At 46.8% G+C, this 18177-nt stretch overlaps 1 protein-coding gene across 8 annotated transcripts in view; it reads left to right on the top strand.

The window, feature by feature from the left end:
• The window catches only part of STAT4 (signal transducer and activator of transcription 4), a 62224-nt gene extending 55579 nt beyond the window's left edge, over positions 1-6645 (top strand). For 2 of the 8 annotated variants that reach the window (XM_073306206.1, XM_073306211.1), the window contains exons 21-22: positions 805-871; positions 1636-6645. In XM_073306206.1, the coding sequence (XP_073162307.1) occupies positions 805-871; positions 1636-1771 (203 nt within the window). In that variant the 3' untranslated portion in view covers positions 1772-6645. Of the gene's footprint in view, positions 1-804; positions 872-1236 lie in introns of all 8 variants that reach the window. The other 6 variants (XR_012154337.1, XM_073306210.1, XM_073306205.1 and 3 more) reach the window with 6 other exon arrangements.
• Positions 6646-18177: the final 11532 nt, after the last annotated feature.

Raw genomic sequence — 18177 nt, 5'->3', positions numbered from 1 at the left:
AGCATAGTTGGACCCTACTCTATGAATTGTAGGTAATACAATAATAAATAACAATGACACTTAGATATGCACAAGCTAAGAAACATCTCTGTGAAAGCAGTCATATTATAGGAAGTTATTCAATTCATTATTTACAGAAATACATTTATTTTCAACTTACATTTCTTTGCCCATGTTTCAGATATTTATTTCTATTTACAAGACCACTTGCTTGTCTGCTTCCAGAATTATGTAGCAGTGTCACTTGCTGTTTCTTCAGTTCCAAGAACCTCTCACTTGAGGTTCAGGGGACTTAGTAATGGCAAACAGCTCATGAGAGTAACTTATAATTCCAGAGAGACAAACAAGCAGCAGATCCCGTGCGATATATATTGACTAAAATTGCCAGTGTAGTCAGAATTACTTATGAATGAACACAATCCTATTTTGTCCCCTCATGAAAGGTTTCAGTTAAAGGCAGCTAAAGGTTTCAGTTAAACATTTGTTTGCAGGATTGGCATCTAAAGGCTCAGACCTGCAAAGACTAGAGCACATACCTATAATACATTTAAGTACTCCTCATGACTTCAAAGGAACTTCTTAAGTGAGTCCAGTTACTTATGTGTGTAAGTCTGTGCAGGTTCAAGCCCTGTCTTGTTGCCCATGTTCTTGTTGCTCGTTCCTGATTAAACAAATACTTATGTTTCCCTTTCAATACATTATGCTCTACAGCTTTTAAAATATTTGTATTAAATCTCAGGAAATAATAAGCGTAGAAACTTTAGGGTATTTTTGAAAATTTCCCTAACGTTGATTCTTTTTTAGTCTCAAGACCTACAGAAGGAGGGGTCAAAGGTTATGTGCCTGCTGTATTTATCCCAATCTCCAAAATGTGAGTAATCTAAGAGCTGTTTTACACTTTGGATGTTATTCATTAAGTCTGTGTACCTCCCTTCATCCCGCAGTTTCTTTGATTCCATCTTTTTCCCATGGAAATACCTAGTGAGAGCAACACAGAGATATGGGTCCCAATTCTCTGGCCTGGCAAAGGAGTGCTCAATGAAAGGCTGGGGGAATAAGTAAAGAGGGCTTTAAAACCACCTCTTCTTCCCCAGTCCTGATGCTGTCTATGCATCAGGAATGTATGCAAAATAAATTAGAGCAGCCTTTAGGCTCCTCTAATGTGTTCCAACTTTTAATGTCCCCTAGAATCTTGGGTACGGCAGCTGGGTTTCACCTTTCTTTCCCTGACTACAGCTCCTGCATCAAGTGGCCAGAAAGTGGTATAGGAGCGCCTCTGCAGTTCCTGATCACAGGAAGATCCCCCTACGCAGACAGAATTAACAGATTAAACAAGGTTTAGGGCACCTTTGTGCTCCTGGAGTAGCACAAAGTGTACAGTATGGTTTTGTGTGTGTTCCTGCAGCTATATCTTTTCAAGGTATTCTCATTGATGTTGTGGGCTAATAGGACATTAGCATGCAGTTGGCTCTTTCACAGGCTACTTGCTGCTACATCCGTGTTACCCAAACACCGATCTACCATGGAATGATTACGTTCATGTCCCTTATTGATGCATTAAGTTGCAAAGGGGTTTCTTCCCATTATTTCCTAATCATCTTTAAGGTTATTTATTTTATTTGTGTTTCTTTTAAGCCTGTATGATTCCACAGATCCACATTCTCCATCAGATCTTCTTCCCATGTCTCCAAGTGTTTATGCTGTGCTGAGAGAACACCTGAGTCCCACAGTGATTGAAACTGCTGTATGTTGCAAGTTTTTTCATTCATAATTTACTACTAAGCAAATGGGGTCTACTTTGTGGAGAGAAAGAGTTACCAGTGGAGAGAAAGGCTTCTTTTGCAGTGCAAAAGGGTGAGAGTACAGTTGTAACCATTAAAAAGTCAGCACTTGCCTTCAGTTCCCATACAGAGCTATGGGAGATAACGCAGTTCTTTCCTATTCTAAATGCAGTTGAATTCTTCAGTATGGTAGGAAATGTCTTTTTCATGGTGACCATTGTACTATGAACTTTGTATCTTAGCACTTCGCAATGCAAGGATCTCAAAAGTCCATGCAAGGATCTCAAAATTCTGTACACACATTAATTAAGCTTCAACACCCAGAACTGTATGTAAGTATTATACCGACTTTACAGATAACACAGGGGGCTTGATGCACCCATTGCCATGCATTTTATGTAGTTGCCATTTCTGTTGTGGTAGCATTTTACAGACACTTTGCACTAATGAAAATGACTACTCCAGCTGCATGGTGTCGATGGGTCTGTCTCAGAGATGTTAAAGGTGAACTGAAATGTCTTAACTAAACAAATACAAAACATTCATTAAAAGTTCATGGAGAGACTTAAAAGTTACATTACAAATGTATTTATTTATTTTAAAATCATTTTCTATTTTACTTGCCTGCTAAGAACGGCATTCAGAGCTCTCTGCAGAGCATGAGGAGGCTCAGCCTCACAAGTTGCACCCAAAGCAGGACAGGTTCTTGCATTTCTTCCCGGGTTTAAATATCTGGGGACCGAAGCTGGGCTGGTGTGATTTGAAGCTCTCCTGTCACCAGCAGCATAGAGCATCTTCACCAAAGCGCTACAGCGGCGCAGCTGCGGCACTGTACGTGAAGACAAACACTCAGTATGTGGCAAGAGGGAACTTTTAGTGGACAGCAGCAGAGTCCAGGTGGCGAGTTAGTGCACAGCAAGTTAGTGTGCTGTCTATCCACTTCTCAGCTTGCCACATGCAAAGTCCCCAGGTAAACAAGCCCCTAATTTCCCCAGAGTGTGAGTGGGGGTGTGCGTGGGGCATCTCCCTCTGTATAGTTCTAGGGTCTAAACCTAAACTACCAGACAGTGCCTCTTTAAGAGGCCAGGGCGTGGAACCATTACATAAGTCAGGGCTTAGTTTGCACTGTGATTGTGTGTTTGTCACTGGAAATAATTTGAGCAAACTGTGGCTTGTTTAGTTTTGTTTTTCAATATGCAGCAGTAATTGCCTTAAAGCTGATGTTTTCATTCCTCTCTTCTAGCTGAGTTCTCCATATTCAGCTGACTGAAATTCAGACACCATGAAGAGCAACAAAGCAGCCAAAATACTTTATAAAATGAAAGTTAAAAAAAAAGAAGTTGTTTCTGCAGCTTTGTAAATAAGGGTTTCCTGGAAGCCAATGCCATGTTCTTCTTGGGCCTATGTGTACTTTCAAATGCATGGAAATCAGAAGCCTCCCAAGGGAAGTCACTGGAGTTACAAACATCTGGCATCATTTGGGGCCTGCCACTGAAGTCCTCACTCAAGGCAATATTACCTCTTAACTCAATGGGCCAAATCCTTCCCTGGTGTGCAACTCCATTGACTTCTGTGGCGTTACACTAGGTATGAATTTAGCCCAGTGGGCCTGCTTATGGAAATAAGGACTGCAGTATTGCTGTAAAACAAGACTTACTGTAGGATGGAGATGTTCTGTTCATGGAACATTTTGAAAGCAAGACCTTAGAATAACTACAGGGATTTAAGATGTGTTCAGAAAATCAGGATTTATGCTGTACATTTCGTGTTCTGTTTTTATAAAGTCTATTTCTTTGCTTTTATTTTAAATTAAAGGTTCTCATCCATCCCTTCATTACACTGACCGTAGGTGCCAGGAGTCAGCTTTTCCTGCCATGAACTGCTTTCAGTACAAAGGGACAGATTTTATCTTCCTCCAGTAAAATCCATGGAAGGGAAGAGGGAGGAGAAGGGGATCATGGAAATAGAAGAGTTCTCTAGAAACTTTAGAGCAAGGGTGGGTAGTAAATTAGTTTTTGCTATGGTATAAATTTCTCGGTCAAGGTCCAGACTCCAGAGAAAATAATAAAAATAATAGCAATAATAAGTAAATAAAAAGATTTCGGGGTCCGTTTAAAAGTATCTGGCGGTCTGGATTTGGCCCGCGGGCCACCTGTTGGTTACCCCTGCTTTAGAGGCACTACACTTCAAAAGTCACTAAATTTCTGTGCCTCCATTCCGCATCTGTAACAGGGTTAATAAAATCTCTGTGTCTTGCAGGACAGTTGTGAGGGTACATTTATTCATGGTTGTGAGGCACTGTGATGAGTACTTCAGAAAAGCCCATAAAGAAACAGTCCTTATTCAATGCAGGGTTTAGATGGTGTGCCATAATCGAGGCCTTAGGGACACACTGAATGATAAAACGGAGACCAAAGAGCTGCTTCATTTGCTGAGTACCGTCAAACATGCACCTCGTCATAGTGCAAAGTTACAAAGAGCTAAATTGCCTCAGGTACAGATGTAAATAAGCAGAATAACTGGTTCTTAACATAAAAGGTCATTTGCCTTTTTAAAGCAGTCATGTTACTGTTAGTCATGACAGTCTGTCTTTTCTCAGAATTACCCATGACAAATTAACTGTTTTAGAATAACAAACACTGACAATTTACAAAAGATAGATATCCAAGTTCTGCCTGGGAAGTATGCAGTCTGGAGCATACTTAATTGTGCAAGCAAAATATGCATTTGTACAAGCAAAGAGTGAGGTACAACATCGGTCTGGTCTATACTAGAAATTAGATCAGTTTAACTATGTCGGTCAGGAGTATGAAAAATCCACAACCCAAGTGGCGTTGTTAAGCCAACCTAAGTCCTCATGTAGACAGCACTAGATCAATGGAAGAATTCTTCTGTTAACCTAACTACTGCCTCTCAAGAAGGTGGATTACCTATGCCCATAGGAGAACCCCTTTCATGAGTGTAGGTAGTGTCTACAGTGAAGCGCTACAACTGCACAGAGAACAGGAGTACTTGTGGCACCTTAGAGACTAACCAATTTATTTGAGCATAAGCTTTCGTGAGCTACAGCTCACTTCATCGGATGCATACTGTGGAAAGTGTAGAAGATCTTTTTATACACACAAAGCATGAAAAAATACCTCCCCCCACCCCACTCTCCTGCTGGTAATAGTTTATCTAAAGTGATCACTCTCCTTACAATGTGTATGATAATCAAGTTGGGCCGTTTCCAGCATAAATCCAGGGTTTAACAAGAACATCTGGGGGGGGTATAGGAAAAAACAAGGGGAAATAGGTTACCTTGCACAATGACTTAGCCATTCCCAGTCTCTATTCAAGCCTAAGTTAATTGTATCCAATTTGCAAATTAATTCCAATTCAGCAGTCTCTCGTTGGAGTCTGTTTTCGAAGTTTTTTTGTTGAAGGATAGTCACTTTGAGATCAGAAATCGAGTGACCAGAGAGATTGAAGTGTTCTCCGACTGGTTTATGAATGTTATAATTCTTGACATCTGATTTGTGTCCATTTATTCTTTTACGTAGAGACTGTCCAGTTTGACCAATGTACATGGCAGAGGGGCATTGCTGGCACATGATGGCATATATCACATTGGTGGATGTGCAGGTGAACGAGCCTCTGATAGTGTGGCTGATGTTATTAGGCCCTGTGATGATGTCCCCTGAATAGATATGTGGGCACAGTTGGCAACGGGCTTTGCTGCAAGGATAAGTTCCTGGGTTAGTGGTTCTGTTGTGTGGTGTGTGGTTGCTGGTGAGTATTTGCTTCAGGTTGGGGGGGCTGTCTGTAGACTGGCCTGTCTCCCAAGATTTGTGAGAGTGATGGGTCGTCCTTCAGGATAGGTTGTAGATCCTTGATGATGCGTTGGAGAGGTTTTAGTTGGGGGCTGAAGGTGACGGCTAGTGGCGTTCTGTTGTTTTCTTTGTTGGGCCTGTCCTGTAGTAGGTGACTTCTGGGAACTCTTCTGGCTCTGTCAGTCTGTTTCTTCCCTTCCGCAGGTGGGGACTCTAGTTGGACAGCTGTGCCACTGGAGCATGTTAAGTGTAGGCAAGCCCTTAAGCACCTGAGATGAAATCCGGGCCCCACAGAAGATAATGAGGTTCGTTATTGACTTCAGTGAGGCCAGGATTTCATGCCTACTCCCCCCAATCCCCACTCAACATTTACCGTACCATTTTGTTAGGCACCTCCAAAGGTATCTTACTAAGGCCTTTTGTGGGCCATCCCTGGAGGCTCTCACATTTAAATTGATAATGTATCTGGGACCTGAAAGTAAAACAATACCAATGTATTACCTTTGGTGGGCCTGTTTTAGCTCTTATCCTAGTGGCTTGGCTGATAGCTGATAGTACTATTAAATTGAAAAGTTCTAGAGAAGTTCTAGAACAATCTTAGGATTCTTGCTCCTCTGGTCATGAGAAGTAAGGGTCAGTGCACACAACCACTATGAGCACCTCCAAGTAGCAACACAGGGAAAAATCCACTGGGGCAGGGATATAAGATCAGAGTAGATGGTTAGAAGCAGAATAAGCAGTAGGGAGTCCAGATCTTCCCCACTAGTATTGTCCTCAATTGTAAACTGTTGGGAAAGCAAAGGGAGGGAGAGCCCCAATGATCTGATTCAACTGGCATCTCTTTGCTGTGCAAATGGAGTATGTTTAAAATAAATGAATATATTTTTTTCTGCTGTCTAGTCTGAATGATTTGTACATAGTCAGGGGGATGTAGTCAAACTTTGAAAAACCAATGACCGTAAGTAATTCTCCAGAAACATAATAGCACAGAACTGATATTAAACCGTGTATATAGTTTGATAATCTCTGTAATTTATATGACTAATAGAAATAAAAATAGATTTTGTTTTGCTGTTGGATACTTGTGGGACTTTTAAAGATAAGACAACAGTGGGAGGACTCAGTAGCCTTGGTTGTTCTTGAGTCTGAATCACCAGTGTGAACTGAGACATTTAAAGAGGCAAGCATCAAATTCATCCAGCATAAGAACAGCCCTACTGGGTCAGACCAAAGGTCCATCCAGCCCAGTATCCTGTCTGCTGACAGTGGCCAATGCCAGGTGCCCCAGAAGGAGTGAACCTAACAGGTAATGATCTTGTGATCTCTCTCCTGCCATCCATCTCCACCCTCTGACAAACAGAGGCTAGGGACACCATTCCTTACCCATCCTGACTCATAGCCATTAATGGACTTAACCTCCATGAATTTATCCGGTTCTCTTTTAAACCCTGTTATAGTCCAAGCCTTCACAACCTCCTCAGGCAAGGAGTTCCACAGGTTGACTGTGTGCTGAGTGAAGAAGAACTTCCTTTTATTTGTTTTAAATCTGCTACCCATTAATTTCACTTGGTGTCCCCTAGTTCTTATACTATGGGAACAAGTAAATAACTTTTCCTTATTCACTTTCTCCACACCACAGCATGTTCATAGATATTAGATATTTAGGTCAGAAGGGACCATTATGATCATCTAGTCTGACCTCCTGCACAACGCAGGCCACAGAATTTCACCCATCACACAGTTTGTTTAACCTATAATGCTCCTGTGACCGGGGTCCTAGTGGGGAGCCAGCTGTGGTCATTCAATTAGGCTGAACTGCAAAGAATGGGGCAGACAATCCCCATAAAGCTGGTGGATATTCCAATACTTAGGTTCACCAAGACAGCATAAAGCAGTTTCTTTATTACCTTACTGGTTACTCAGAAGTCCAAACAACACAGTTCCCTTAAAGTGATCTAGCCTCAGGCCTCCATCCAGATACCCACATCAAATATGATGAAAATTTCTGTAAATCTTATTTCATCATATAAAAGAACAGGTTCTACCAATCCCAAAGGATCAGACACAACCTCCCAAATACACACTACAGTCAAGTCTTATCAACTAAACTAAAATTTATTAAAAAACAAAAGAGAGCAAGTATGGTTAAAAGATCAATATACATACAGATATGAGTTCAATCCATTGAGGTTCAGATTCATATCACAGATGGTGAGCTTTGTAGTTGCAAGAGTTCCTTTAGAATTCAGTTCATAGGTCATAGTCCAATGTCCAAATTTCATATTCAGGGCGTTCCAGCATAAATGGGATCTCTGTCTTGCGAATCAAATTTCCCCTGATGACGCCTAAGCAGATCTGAGAAGACAGAATCAGGACCCAAGGATCTTTTGGTCAATTGCATGTCTTTTGACAAGTTGGAGTTCCTCAGGGAACAAAAAGTAATTAGGATGACTTTGAAGGAGGTCCATCACCGGTACTTAGCTATACAAATTAACATAAAGCCGTTTTCTTGTTCCTCTACCATTCACCATTTCAAAGAGAGATGAATACCGAGATAGCCCATGTTTACAATTCATTTAAATAATAGGATGTTCTTTAGATCTCTGAATTATCAGCATACAGCATAGACAGGGACTGTTGATTACGTTGTTGACCCTACTCATACATATGTAAATACACAAAACACAAACATTATCTCTCCCCCTCCACATATCTTTTGAGGGTTATTTTGCAGGATGTTTAACCTTTTCTAGCCATGCGTCACAGCTTCTAAAATCAAAAAACAAACAAAAAAACCCAACACTGCATACAGAATATTCTTGACCTTATAAACCACCTAGAAGACTGTGTTAATCGCTGTGGTGTCCCATATTTTAGCTCTGCTCTGGCCAGTTGGAAACAAAAGGCTAATGGTCAAAAAAATCAGATTTGAAAGAATAAGACCCTTGGGAACACAGATTCTTCTTCTTCAAGTGCTTGCTCACATCCATTCCATATTAGGTGTGTGCTCGCCACATGCACTGATGCTGCAAGTTTTTCCCTCAGCAGTATCTGTAGGGGAACCAGCTCTGGAGTAGCGCCCACATGGTGTGGTATAAGGGGCACCACTGGCTCCCCCCACCCTCAGTTCCTTCTTGCCAACAGTGACGGTGCTGGAATGTCTGCTGCTTTGGCTAGCATTGATTCCTTCTCTGTTCTTGTGAACTTTGAAATCCTGTAAAGTACTTATACATAGTAGTTTTCTTAGTTACCCTTAGTAGTCTCAAACTCTTTGTTAGTCCCGAAGTTCGTTAGTCAGGGCATGCCCCGGTCCCCAAGCTTTAAGCCCTGCAATTGCTGCAAATGGCCTATGCCCATCAGCGATCCACATACCAGCTGCCTAAGGTACATAAATGACAAGTGCCATGTCTGTAAGTCCTTTAAACCTAGGACGAAGGAGGAGTGCGATATCAGTCTGAAAGTGCTCCTAATGGAGTCGGCACTCACTCCGGCACCGGAGCAGCGGTCTGACTGCACCATGCGCAGTGCTCTGCTGGCAGTGTCCACAAGCTGGTCTCCCTCCACGGCTCCGGTCAAGAAGCTGAAAAAGACTGTGAGGGGAAGATCTCCTACCTCCCACAAGCGAAAGGAGAGGGCAGGGGGTGAGCCAAGGCCTGTGTCGGTCAGCTCAACATCCCCCTTGGGAAGTCGGGCCCCAGCTCAAGTCGAGCAGTGCAGCCCATCCCATCCCATGCCTTGCCTGCAACTCCAGATAGTGGTGTAGGCCACAGCCAACTTCAGGTGCCGTTGATGCCTGAAGCCCTTCAAACAGCTCAGGAGATCCTGACGCTCCTGGTGCCACCCACACCAGCTCCCTGCGGTACCCCGGTCTCGGGGAAAAGCTGCGTTGGGACCGATATGTGTGTTCCCGCTCAGCGGCACCGTTCCCCATTGAGAGGGACGTCCCGCCAGCGTTCGCCCACCCACAGCCGTCATGCCTCAGGACAGGAGAGGCAGGCTCACCAGAGCCCCCTTTGGTCCCCGCACTGGGGGCACTGATCGAGGGACTCGAGGCGTACCTTGCCAGTAGATTGGCGCAGACCCTCTGAGGCACGTGCCACCCAGCAAGAACTCCGGGACCAGCCCTAACCATCTTCAAGGGCCCAGTACCGACTGGGCATCAAACACCACCAATTGCCGGCCTGTCAATCAGCCATGTCCAAAAGGAAGGTTGCCCTACTCAGGACAATCCTCCTGGCAATCAGCTCATAGCAACAATGGCGGGGGACGGTCTATTCCCAGTCCCGAAACTCCCTGGAAAAGATCGTTACCATTCCCCAGGCGATACTTACCTCACTGCAATGGTGGACTGACCACAGGACAGTCCTAGAGGGGGTTCCGTTCAACAAGTCCCCCACTCCATCGAATTGGTGTTGGATGCCTCGGACCTCGGCTGGGGTGCGCATCTCAGTGACCTCAACACCAGGGATGTGATCCCTGAAGGAGTCAAAAGTTGCACATAAACGTCAAAGAGTTCTGAGTAGTCCAGCTGGCATGTGGAGTCTTCCTGCCCCACCTGTCGTGCAAGGTGGTACGAGTCCTGATGGACAACACAGCCTCGATGTTCTACATCGACAGGCAACGGGGAGCACACTCGTTGACTCTCTGTCAAGAGGCACTCCGTCTTTGGGAAGCTCATCACCTTCCTGGTGTCAAGAATAAGGTGGTGGACCAGCTCAGCAGGGACACAGCAGCTGATAACTGCACTTTCACTTTCTGTGTACTTCGCAGCTGCAAAGTCAAAAATTGTCTAGAGATCACAAGACAACAAATATGCTGAATTTAGAGTTTTGCCAGATCACCACCATGCAACGAATTAAACAGAAACATGAAAATTTCAGTTGCCAACTGGTTCTTCTACTTAAAAAGACAATACCTATAACCAGACCTCAGCAGGATTACAATCCACAAGATTTACCATATGCACTTTGCATCTGGATTTTGTTCCCTGACAATGACATTTTGAAAATTGTTTCATTAGCACAATATCTATAGACAGATCCCAAAGTAAAACAGGAAAGGAGGCGTACGTATTGGAGGCCTGTTCCAAAGCCCAAACTTTTATTCTTCCATTGTTTTGCCAATCTTTTTTTCCTGTTCAGGAGGAACAACATATGCCCCTATTTCTGTGAATATCAGTTAATACAAGGCTCCAAAGAAAATCATAAAGGAAAGATAACATGAAACAAAAATAAACTATCAGAAAATCCAGTGAGGGAATGACGTTAATTGTCAGGGAAGATAATAAGGAACGTTCTTTTGCTTTCTGGCTGTAGTTGTTCAGCAGTCAAAAACTACTGTATCTTACATGGAAATCTTAGTTATAAATTTAGAAATGGGAAAGGCCAACTATATTTGTATGTCCTATTTTTAACCCTTTGCATCTTATTTCTTCCCACTGTATAATACAGAATCTGGTGAAGTTTGCCTCCATCCACATACAGTTAACCTGTAATTAATTTTAAACAGTTTAAGCAGTTCAGAATCAAATTATGTCTAGCTTCCACAATATACATGTCAACAAATGCCAGCGTAGCATGTGTTTAACTGGTGGTTGACAAACTATGAGATGTTTTATTCCAAATGTAAAAAGTGGGTCATTTTTCACAGTGTCTTATTTGACAGCTCTTTATCGTAGAGTTTTTAAACTCTAAGAAAAAAAAACTTCTACGTGTGAGGAAACCCGAAAATATTCAGAGCAATAAGCTCATTCCTTACTAAAAATTAGGGGAAATAATGGCGGTATAAGAAGATTTGGAAAGAAAGTATAGCTGCAAACCTAACCATGGCATGGCAACCAGTGATTCTATAACTTAAACCCCCCTCGTGAAAGGTCGCTTCTTCCACAAGTACCCAGAAAAAATGAGTCAATAAGTCATCACACACACAAAACCATCATGATTATTTCCTCCTCTGTACTTCCCAGTGCATCCTGTCTGCTTTGAATCCATCTTGTCTAGATTTGGCGTGAGTGTCTGTATTGTGTGTATAGTAGTGTCAAGCACATTGTCAGTGCTTAATAAAATCCACAATAGCTCATTTCCACCCCAATTTTCTATTAACACATATGTAACACCTCTAGTTTTATTACCAACAGAAGAATTGCAAAATCATGTTGCAACAACAAAGGAGATATTATGGTTGTATTTTTACGATGGATCAAAATTGCTTTTGCTGTTTTCAAAATACTGGTCCTGTGTCTCTGCCCTTTTAATCAGTGTCTTGGTGACAAACACTGTCTATAAACAAAAACTATGTTACTTCTCTTCCACCAACATCCTGACATGTGTTGGCAACTACCTGACACCCATCTTCCAACCCAGAGGTGGCTGCAGTTCAGTGATGCTTGTACGTGCACCACGCCATACCAAGGAGGAAGCAATGGGGGTGTTCTGCTTAAAAACTGATGGCACTCCATGGGTCATTGGTGTAAACTTGCTTTGGAATCCTTTGCATTGAAAGGGCTCGAGGCTGCCAGGAGGATGCGGATATATTCAGCTGGCCACGTTCCTTGCAGGCGGTGCCTCTGTATTATTCCAGCACACCTTGAAGGAGCAGCATCAGGCTGAAAAGTCAAGCATTCAAATGACAGCAAAGGCCGGAGGCACAGCAACCGGCTAAAAATGCACCAGGCAGTCAAGCGGCCTGGCAGATTTTCAGGCAGAGCATTTGTTAAATGATTCAAACACCCTATTTTGCTAGCTGGTCAAGCACCGAGCTAACAGAATGCAGTAGGGAAGGGGGGGAAATCAGCTCGTTCCCCAGCGAGGGCACAGGGCCAGGGACACAGCTGCTCAAGGTAACCTCCATTTCCCCGCCTCAGGCTGCTTTAACTTTCGCTTTCCTCTCAATCACTGCCTTCTAGTTCCAGGAGTCCTTTCTCAGAAACCACGTGGCTCAGCTGTTCCCGGTTTTGCTCACCCCTCCTGCCTCCCTGGCCCCGTCAGCCAATCGGCCAGAGGCCAGCCAGTGTTTCCAGGCCCTCGGTGCCTGCCAAGATGCGATCAGGCTGTGCAGCCTGCTGCGGGTTGTAAAGCTTGTGCTTCTGGACAAGTGCTTCAGATCCTAGGACTGGAAGAAACTTTGAGGTCATGGAGTCCAGTCCCCCTGCACGCAGGGCAGGATTAAGTTCTAGACCAGTGGTGGGCGGCCCGCGGCCCGCATGCAGCCCATCAGGGTAATCTGATTGCGGGCTGAGAGACATTTTGCTGACGTTGACCATCCACAGGCTCGGTCCCCTGCAGCTCACAGTGGCCACGGTTTGCAGTTCCCTGCCAATGGGAGCTGTGGGAAGCAGAGCCAGCATGGTCACTGGGAGCTGCGGGGGCCGTGCCTGCGGACAGTCAACGAAAGCAAAATGTCTCGCAGCCCGCAATCAGATCCGCAGGTTGCCCACCACTGTTCTAGACCATCCCGGACAAGTGTTTGTCTAACCCGCTCTTAAAAATCTCCAATGATAGAGATTCCACAACCTCCCTAGGCAATTTATTCCAGTGCTTAACCACCCCAAAAGGAAGTGTTTCCCAATGTCCAACCTAAATTGCCCTTGCTGCAATTCAAGCCCATTGCTTCTTGTCCTATCCTCAGAGGTTAAAGAGAGAACAATTTTTCTCCCTCTTCCTTGTAACAACCTTTAACTAAAAGCTAATCTTCAATTCCTGGAGCGGCCAGGACAATCCTGGAGGGTTGCCAACCCTAGCAGACAAGTCATCTGGGAAAAGGCCTGCAGAAGAGCTCTGTGGGGCTTGAAAGCTTGTCGCCAACAGAAGTTGGCCCAATAAAAGATATTCCCTCACTCATCTTGTCTCTCTAATATCCTGGGACACACACTGCTCCAACAATACTGTAAACAATGCTTTAGCTCAGAGGTGGGCAAACTATGGCCCTAAGGCCACATCAGGCCTGCTGGACCGTCCTGCCTGGCCCTTGAGCCCCCAGTCCCTCCCCCACTGTTCCCCTTCCCCCGCAGCCTCAGCACACTGCACCGCCAGCACTCTGGCCCGACACTCCTGCTGGGCAGCGAGGCGGCGTAGCTGGTATGGTCAGGGGATGGGGAGTGAGGGGTCCCAGGGGGCAGTCAGGGGTCAGGGAACAGGGGGTGGTTGGATGGGGTGGAGGTGCTGGGGGGGTAGTCGGGGACGGGGAGCAGGGGCAGTTGGATAGGGGGTGGAGTCCCCAGGGGGCAGTTAGGGGCGGGGGTGTGGATAGGGGTCATGGCAGTCAGGGGACAGGGAGTGGCGGGGGGTGGGGTGCTGGGGGGCGGTTGGGGCGGGGGGTCCTGGGAGGGGGTGGTCAGAGGTCAAGGAGCAGGGTGGGGTTGGATGGATCGGGGGTTGGGAGGTGGGCAGGAAGTGGAAGGGGGTGGATAGGAGGCAGGAGCCAGGCTGTTTGGGGAGACACAGCCTTCCCTACCTGGCCCTCCATACAGTTGTGCAACTCCGATGTGGTCCTCGGGCCAAAAAGTTTGCCCACCCCTGCTTTAGCCAATGCACTATAACAGTGATCTTAAAAAAACAGGACAGCTGTAACATGGGTAAACTGAGGGGCAATGCTGAGAAAGGGGTCCCACAGTACTCCATAGGAGTACAAAGCTATATACTTTTGTCATATGTACCTTTGTACTTATAATTGATTCATGGTCACTGGCCACAAATCTGTGATTGACAAGTCATGGTTTGGTTCTTATAACAGCAAAAATCACAGGGCTATATTCTCAATTAGGTGGACAGGGATTAAGCTTTATAACTGCCATTAGTGTCTATGGGAGCTGGGTGACTAAAACCATAGTGCAATGAGTTAAGACTAACTACTTAGTTGGGCATTGGTCCTGGTTCTTACTTTATTTTTATTATTGTTTAACATGTGGTGGTAGCACCCACAGGCCCCCTGTTACGATCCCATTGTGCTAGCTAGGCATTTCCCCCAAAGAATATCATCTCTATTCTTAATAGTGCTTAACATGAATTATTTGTAAGATTCAAATACAAACCCATCTTCAAATAAAATTAAGATTGTGATTAAAATACAACACAATAAAGGAAATGGAAAGTTAAAGCTAATGCACATATAACAGGCCCTGTTCTGCATTAATGTATCCGATGAAACCCCACTGGAGGAATACTGCTTTCCAACCCATGAAGTGGGCTCCATAGATGCAGAGGCTGACCCACACAGAGCACATTGTAGGATTGGGGCCTTTATTAGCAAATTGGGTCAAACAGTGCACTGGTTTCCACCCTTTTCAATCTGTTATTCCATTATAAATCAAAGTAGAATTTCCCCATTACGTGTGCACAGTGCCCAGAGACATAATTTTGGCAACACAACCCTTATTTTAATTGGGTTGTCCCAAGAACACGTGCACAGAATTCAAAACCTTCTAATACATTTTGTGGCTAATGCAAATATCATGATGTCAACTTTATGAGTTTTTCCCAGAACATACTGTTTTAAAAGTGGGAACTGTAAGTCCTCTGCTGAAAAAATATCATATTTGGATCATCTACTAGACCAGTGGTTCCCAAACTTGTTCTGCCGCTTGTGCAGGGAAAGCCCTTGGCGGGCCGGGCCGGTTTGTTTACCTGCCGCGTCTGCAGGTTTGGCAGATCGCAGCTCCCAGTGGCTGCGGTTCGCTGCTCCAGGCCAATGGGAGCTGCTGGAAGCGGCACAGGCCGAGGGACGTGCTGGCCACCACTTCCAGCAGCTCCTATTGGCCTGGAGCAGCGAACTGTGGCCACTGGGAGCCGCGATCGGCCGAACCTGAGGACATGGCATGTAAACAAACTGGCCCGGCCCGCCAGGGGCTTTCCCTGCACAAGCAGCGGAACAAGTTTGGGAACCACTGTACTTGACAAAGCAAAAGAACTACATTCAGCTTGTCTTCTATGGGAGTTCTTATTACAGATTTATATTGGCGAAAACAAAGCTGACAATCAGAGTTGTTCAACAGATTCAAAAACAAATAAAAATGCTGATGACAAACGGAAACTACTTTAAATAATTTCCCCTCCCAGTCTCCAAGCAGAATTAAGAGGCTTCATGAAAAGTATGGGCCTCAAGCCAACTGTCAAAAATCCTCCATTAGTACCTTGGAGAAGTGTCTCTCTGTGGTATGTACTTTGACCTGACACATGCCTCTCTGAAGACAATATGAGTTTTGCTATTGACTTCAATGGCAGCAAGACTGAGCGGTCAGTGAGGCAAGCCCTAAAATAGTCATGCTAAAATACTCTAGTCTTTTTCTCTTGAAAGACAGAAACCCTCCTCTTGTGACTTAAGCAGGAGTTGGGGGCACACAGCAATTTGCAATATGGGCCCTTAATTTCTCTGTCTAAATGTCAAGGTTAGGTTTCACTATCGGGTTTCTTAAAGCTATGGCACCAGCACTGTGCAGCAAAACTAGTGCAGCTTTTTACTGAATGCCTTTTTAAAAAACCAATATATCAAAAAACTTCATGGGGCACTGGAAGGGAAAGGTTTATTTTATTTTAAATCAAAATGCAACAGTGAAACCGAAGTTTGCAAGAGGTGCAACACAAGCAAGTTGTCATACAATGCACCACTAAAATTCAAAGCTAGTGAGGAGAACTTGCATTGAAATGATTTTTCCCATGGAATTTGGTGGTTTATTGATTTACTGTCATCTTTTTGCTACAATTCTCAAACATGAAGGTTGTAAGTGCTGTAAACATGCTCATGAATGGGTTTCTTTTTAGCACATGCAGCAGTTAAAATGTTCTTGACCCCTTTTTGAGGAATTAATAGTGACAAATAAAAATGTTTCGAACTCCCTGTAAATCTCTTAAGTAGACATGGCAAAAGGCGAGGCTGTACTCAAAGGTCAATCTATGGCTGCCAACTGAACTAGGTAGTTTCTGAAAGTTGATTGCAACACATCTGAATAAGCAGAATGTGGTGAGTGGAAATTGCTGCTTGGTAGTTAGCCCTATTGAACAGGACAGTGGGGACGGTTGTGGGGGTTAGCCCTGTGGAGTGGGACGGGAGGCAGGGGGCTCTGTAGGGCGGGGGTTAGCCACATGGAGCAGTGTGGAGAGGAAGAGGCTCTGTGGCGTGAGGGTTAGCCCTGTGGAGCGGAGGAGGGGGTTCTGTGTGGTGGGGGACTTAGCCCTGTGGAGTGTGGGGGGGCTCTGTGGAGCTGGGCGGGGAGAAGGGGCTCTGTGGAGTGGGGCTTAGCGCTGTGGAGTGGGCTCTGTGGAACCCATCAGGGGCGCACTGTGGGGTGGGGATTAGCTCTGTGGAGCGGGGGCGGGGGGTGAAGGAGTTCTGTGGGGTGCGGGTTAGCACTGTGGAGCAGGACAGTGGGGGGGGGCTCTGTGGGGTGGGGGTTAGCCCTGTGGAGCCGGGGGGGGGTATGTGTGAAGGGGCTCTGCGGGGTGGGGGTTAGCCCCGTGGAGCCGGGGGGGGGGTATGTGTGAAGGGGCTCTGCGGGGTGGGGGTTAGCCCTGTGGAGCTGGGGGGGGTATGTGTGAAGGGGCTCTGCGGGGGCGGTTAGCCCCGTGGAGCGGCGGGGAGGGTGCAGGGGCTCTGCGGGGTGGGGGTTAGCCCCGTGGAGCGGCGGGGAGGGTGCAGGGGCTCTGCGGGGTGGGGGTTAGCCCTGTGGAGCCGGGGGGGGGGGTATGTGTGAAGGGGCTCTGCGGGGTGGGGGTTAGCCCCGTGGAGCCGGGGGGGGTATGTGTGAAGGGGCTCTGCGGGGTGGGGGTTAGCCCCGTGGAGCGGCGGGGAGGGTGCAGGGGCTCTGCGGGGGGGGGTTAGCCCTGTGGAGCCGGGGGGGGTATGTGTGAAGGGGCTCTGTGGGGTGGGGGTTAGCCCCGTGGAGCCGGGGGGGGTATGTGTGAAGGGGCTCTGTGGGGTGGGGGTTAGCCCCGTGGAGCGGCGGGGAGGGTGCAGGGGCTCTGCGGGGGGGTGGGGGTTAGCCCCGTGGAGCGGCGGGGAGGGTGCAGGGGCTCTGCGGGGTGGGGGTTAGCGCCGTGGAGCCGGGGGGGTATGTGTGAAGGGGCTCTGTGGGGTGGGGGTTAGCCCCGTGGAGCGGCGGGGAGGGTGCAGGGGCTCTGCGGGGGGGGGTTAGCCCCGTGGAGCCGGGGGGGGTATGTTTGAAGGGGCTCTGTGGGGTGGGGGTTAGCCCCGTGGAGCCGGGGGGGGGGTATGTGTGAAGGGGCTCTGTGGGGTGGGGGTTAGCCCCGTGGAGCGGCGGGGAGGGTGCAGGGGCTCTGCGGGGGGGGGGTTAGCCCCGTGGAGCGGCGGGGAGGGTGCAGAGGCTCTGCGGGGGGGGGTTAGCCCTGTGGAGCCGGGGGGGGGGTATGTGTGAAGGGGCTCTGTGGGGTGGGGGTTAGCCCCGTGGAGCCGGGGGGGGTATGTGTGAAGGGGCTCTGTGGGGTGGGGGTTAGCCCCGTGGAGCGGCGGGGAGGGTGCAGGGGCTCTGCGGGGGGGGGGGTTAGCCCCGTGGAGCGGCGGGGAGGGTGCAGGGGCTCTGCGGGGTGGGGGTTAGCCCTGTGGAGCCGGGGGGGGGTATGTGTGAAGGGGCTCTG

This window comes from Lepidochelys kempii, chromosome 11, assembly GCF_965140265.1.
Source record: "Lepidochelys kempii isolate rLepKem1 chromosome 11, rLepKem1.hap2, whole genome shotgun sequence".
NCBI classification, from domain to species: domain Eukaryota; kingdom Metazoa; phylum Chordata; order Testudines; family Cheloniidae; genus Lepidochelys; species Lepidochelys kempii.
The sequence above is the reverse complement of the archived record's forward strand: the minus strand, read 5'-3'. Positions and strand labels throughout refer to the sequence as shown.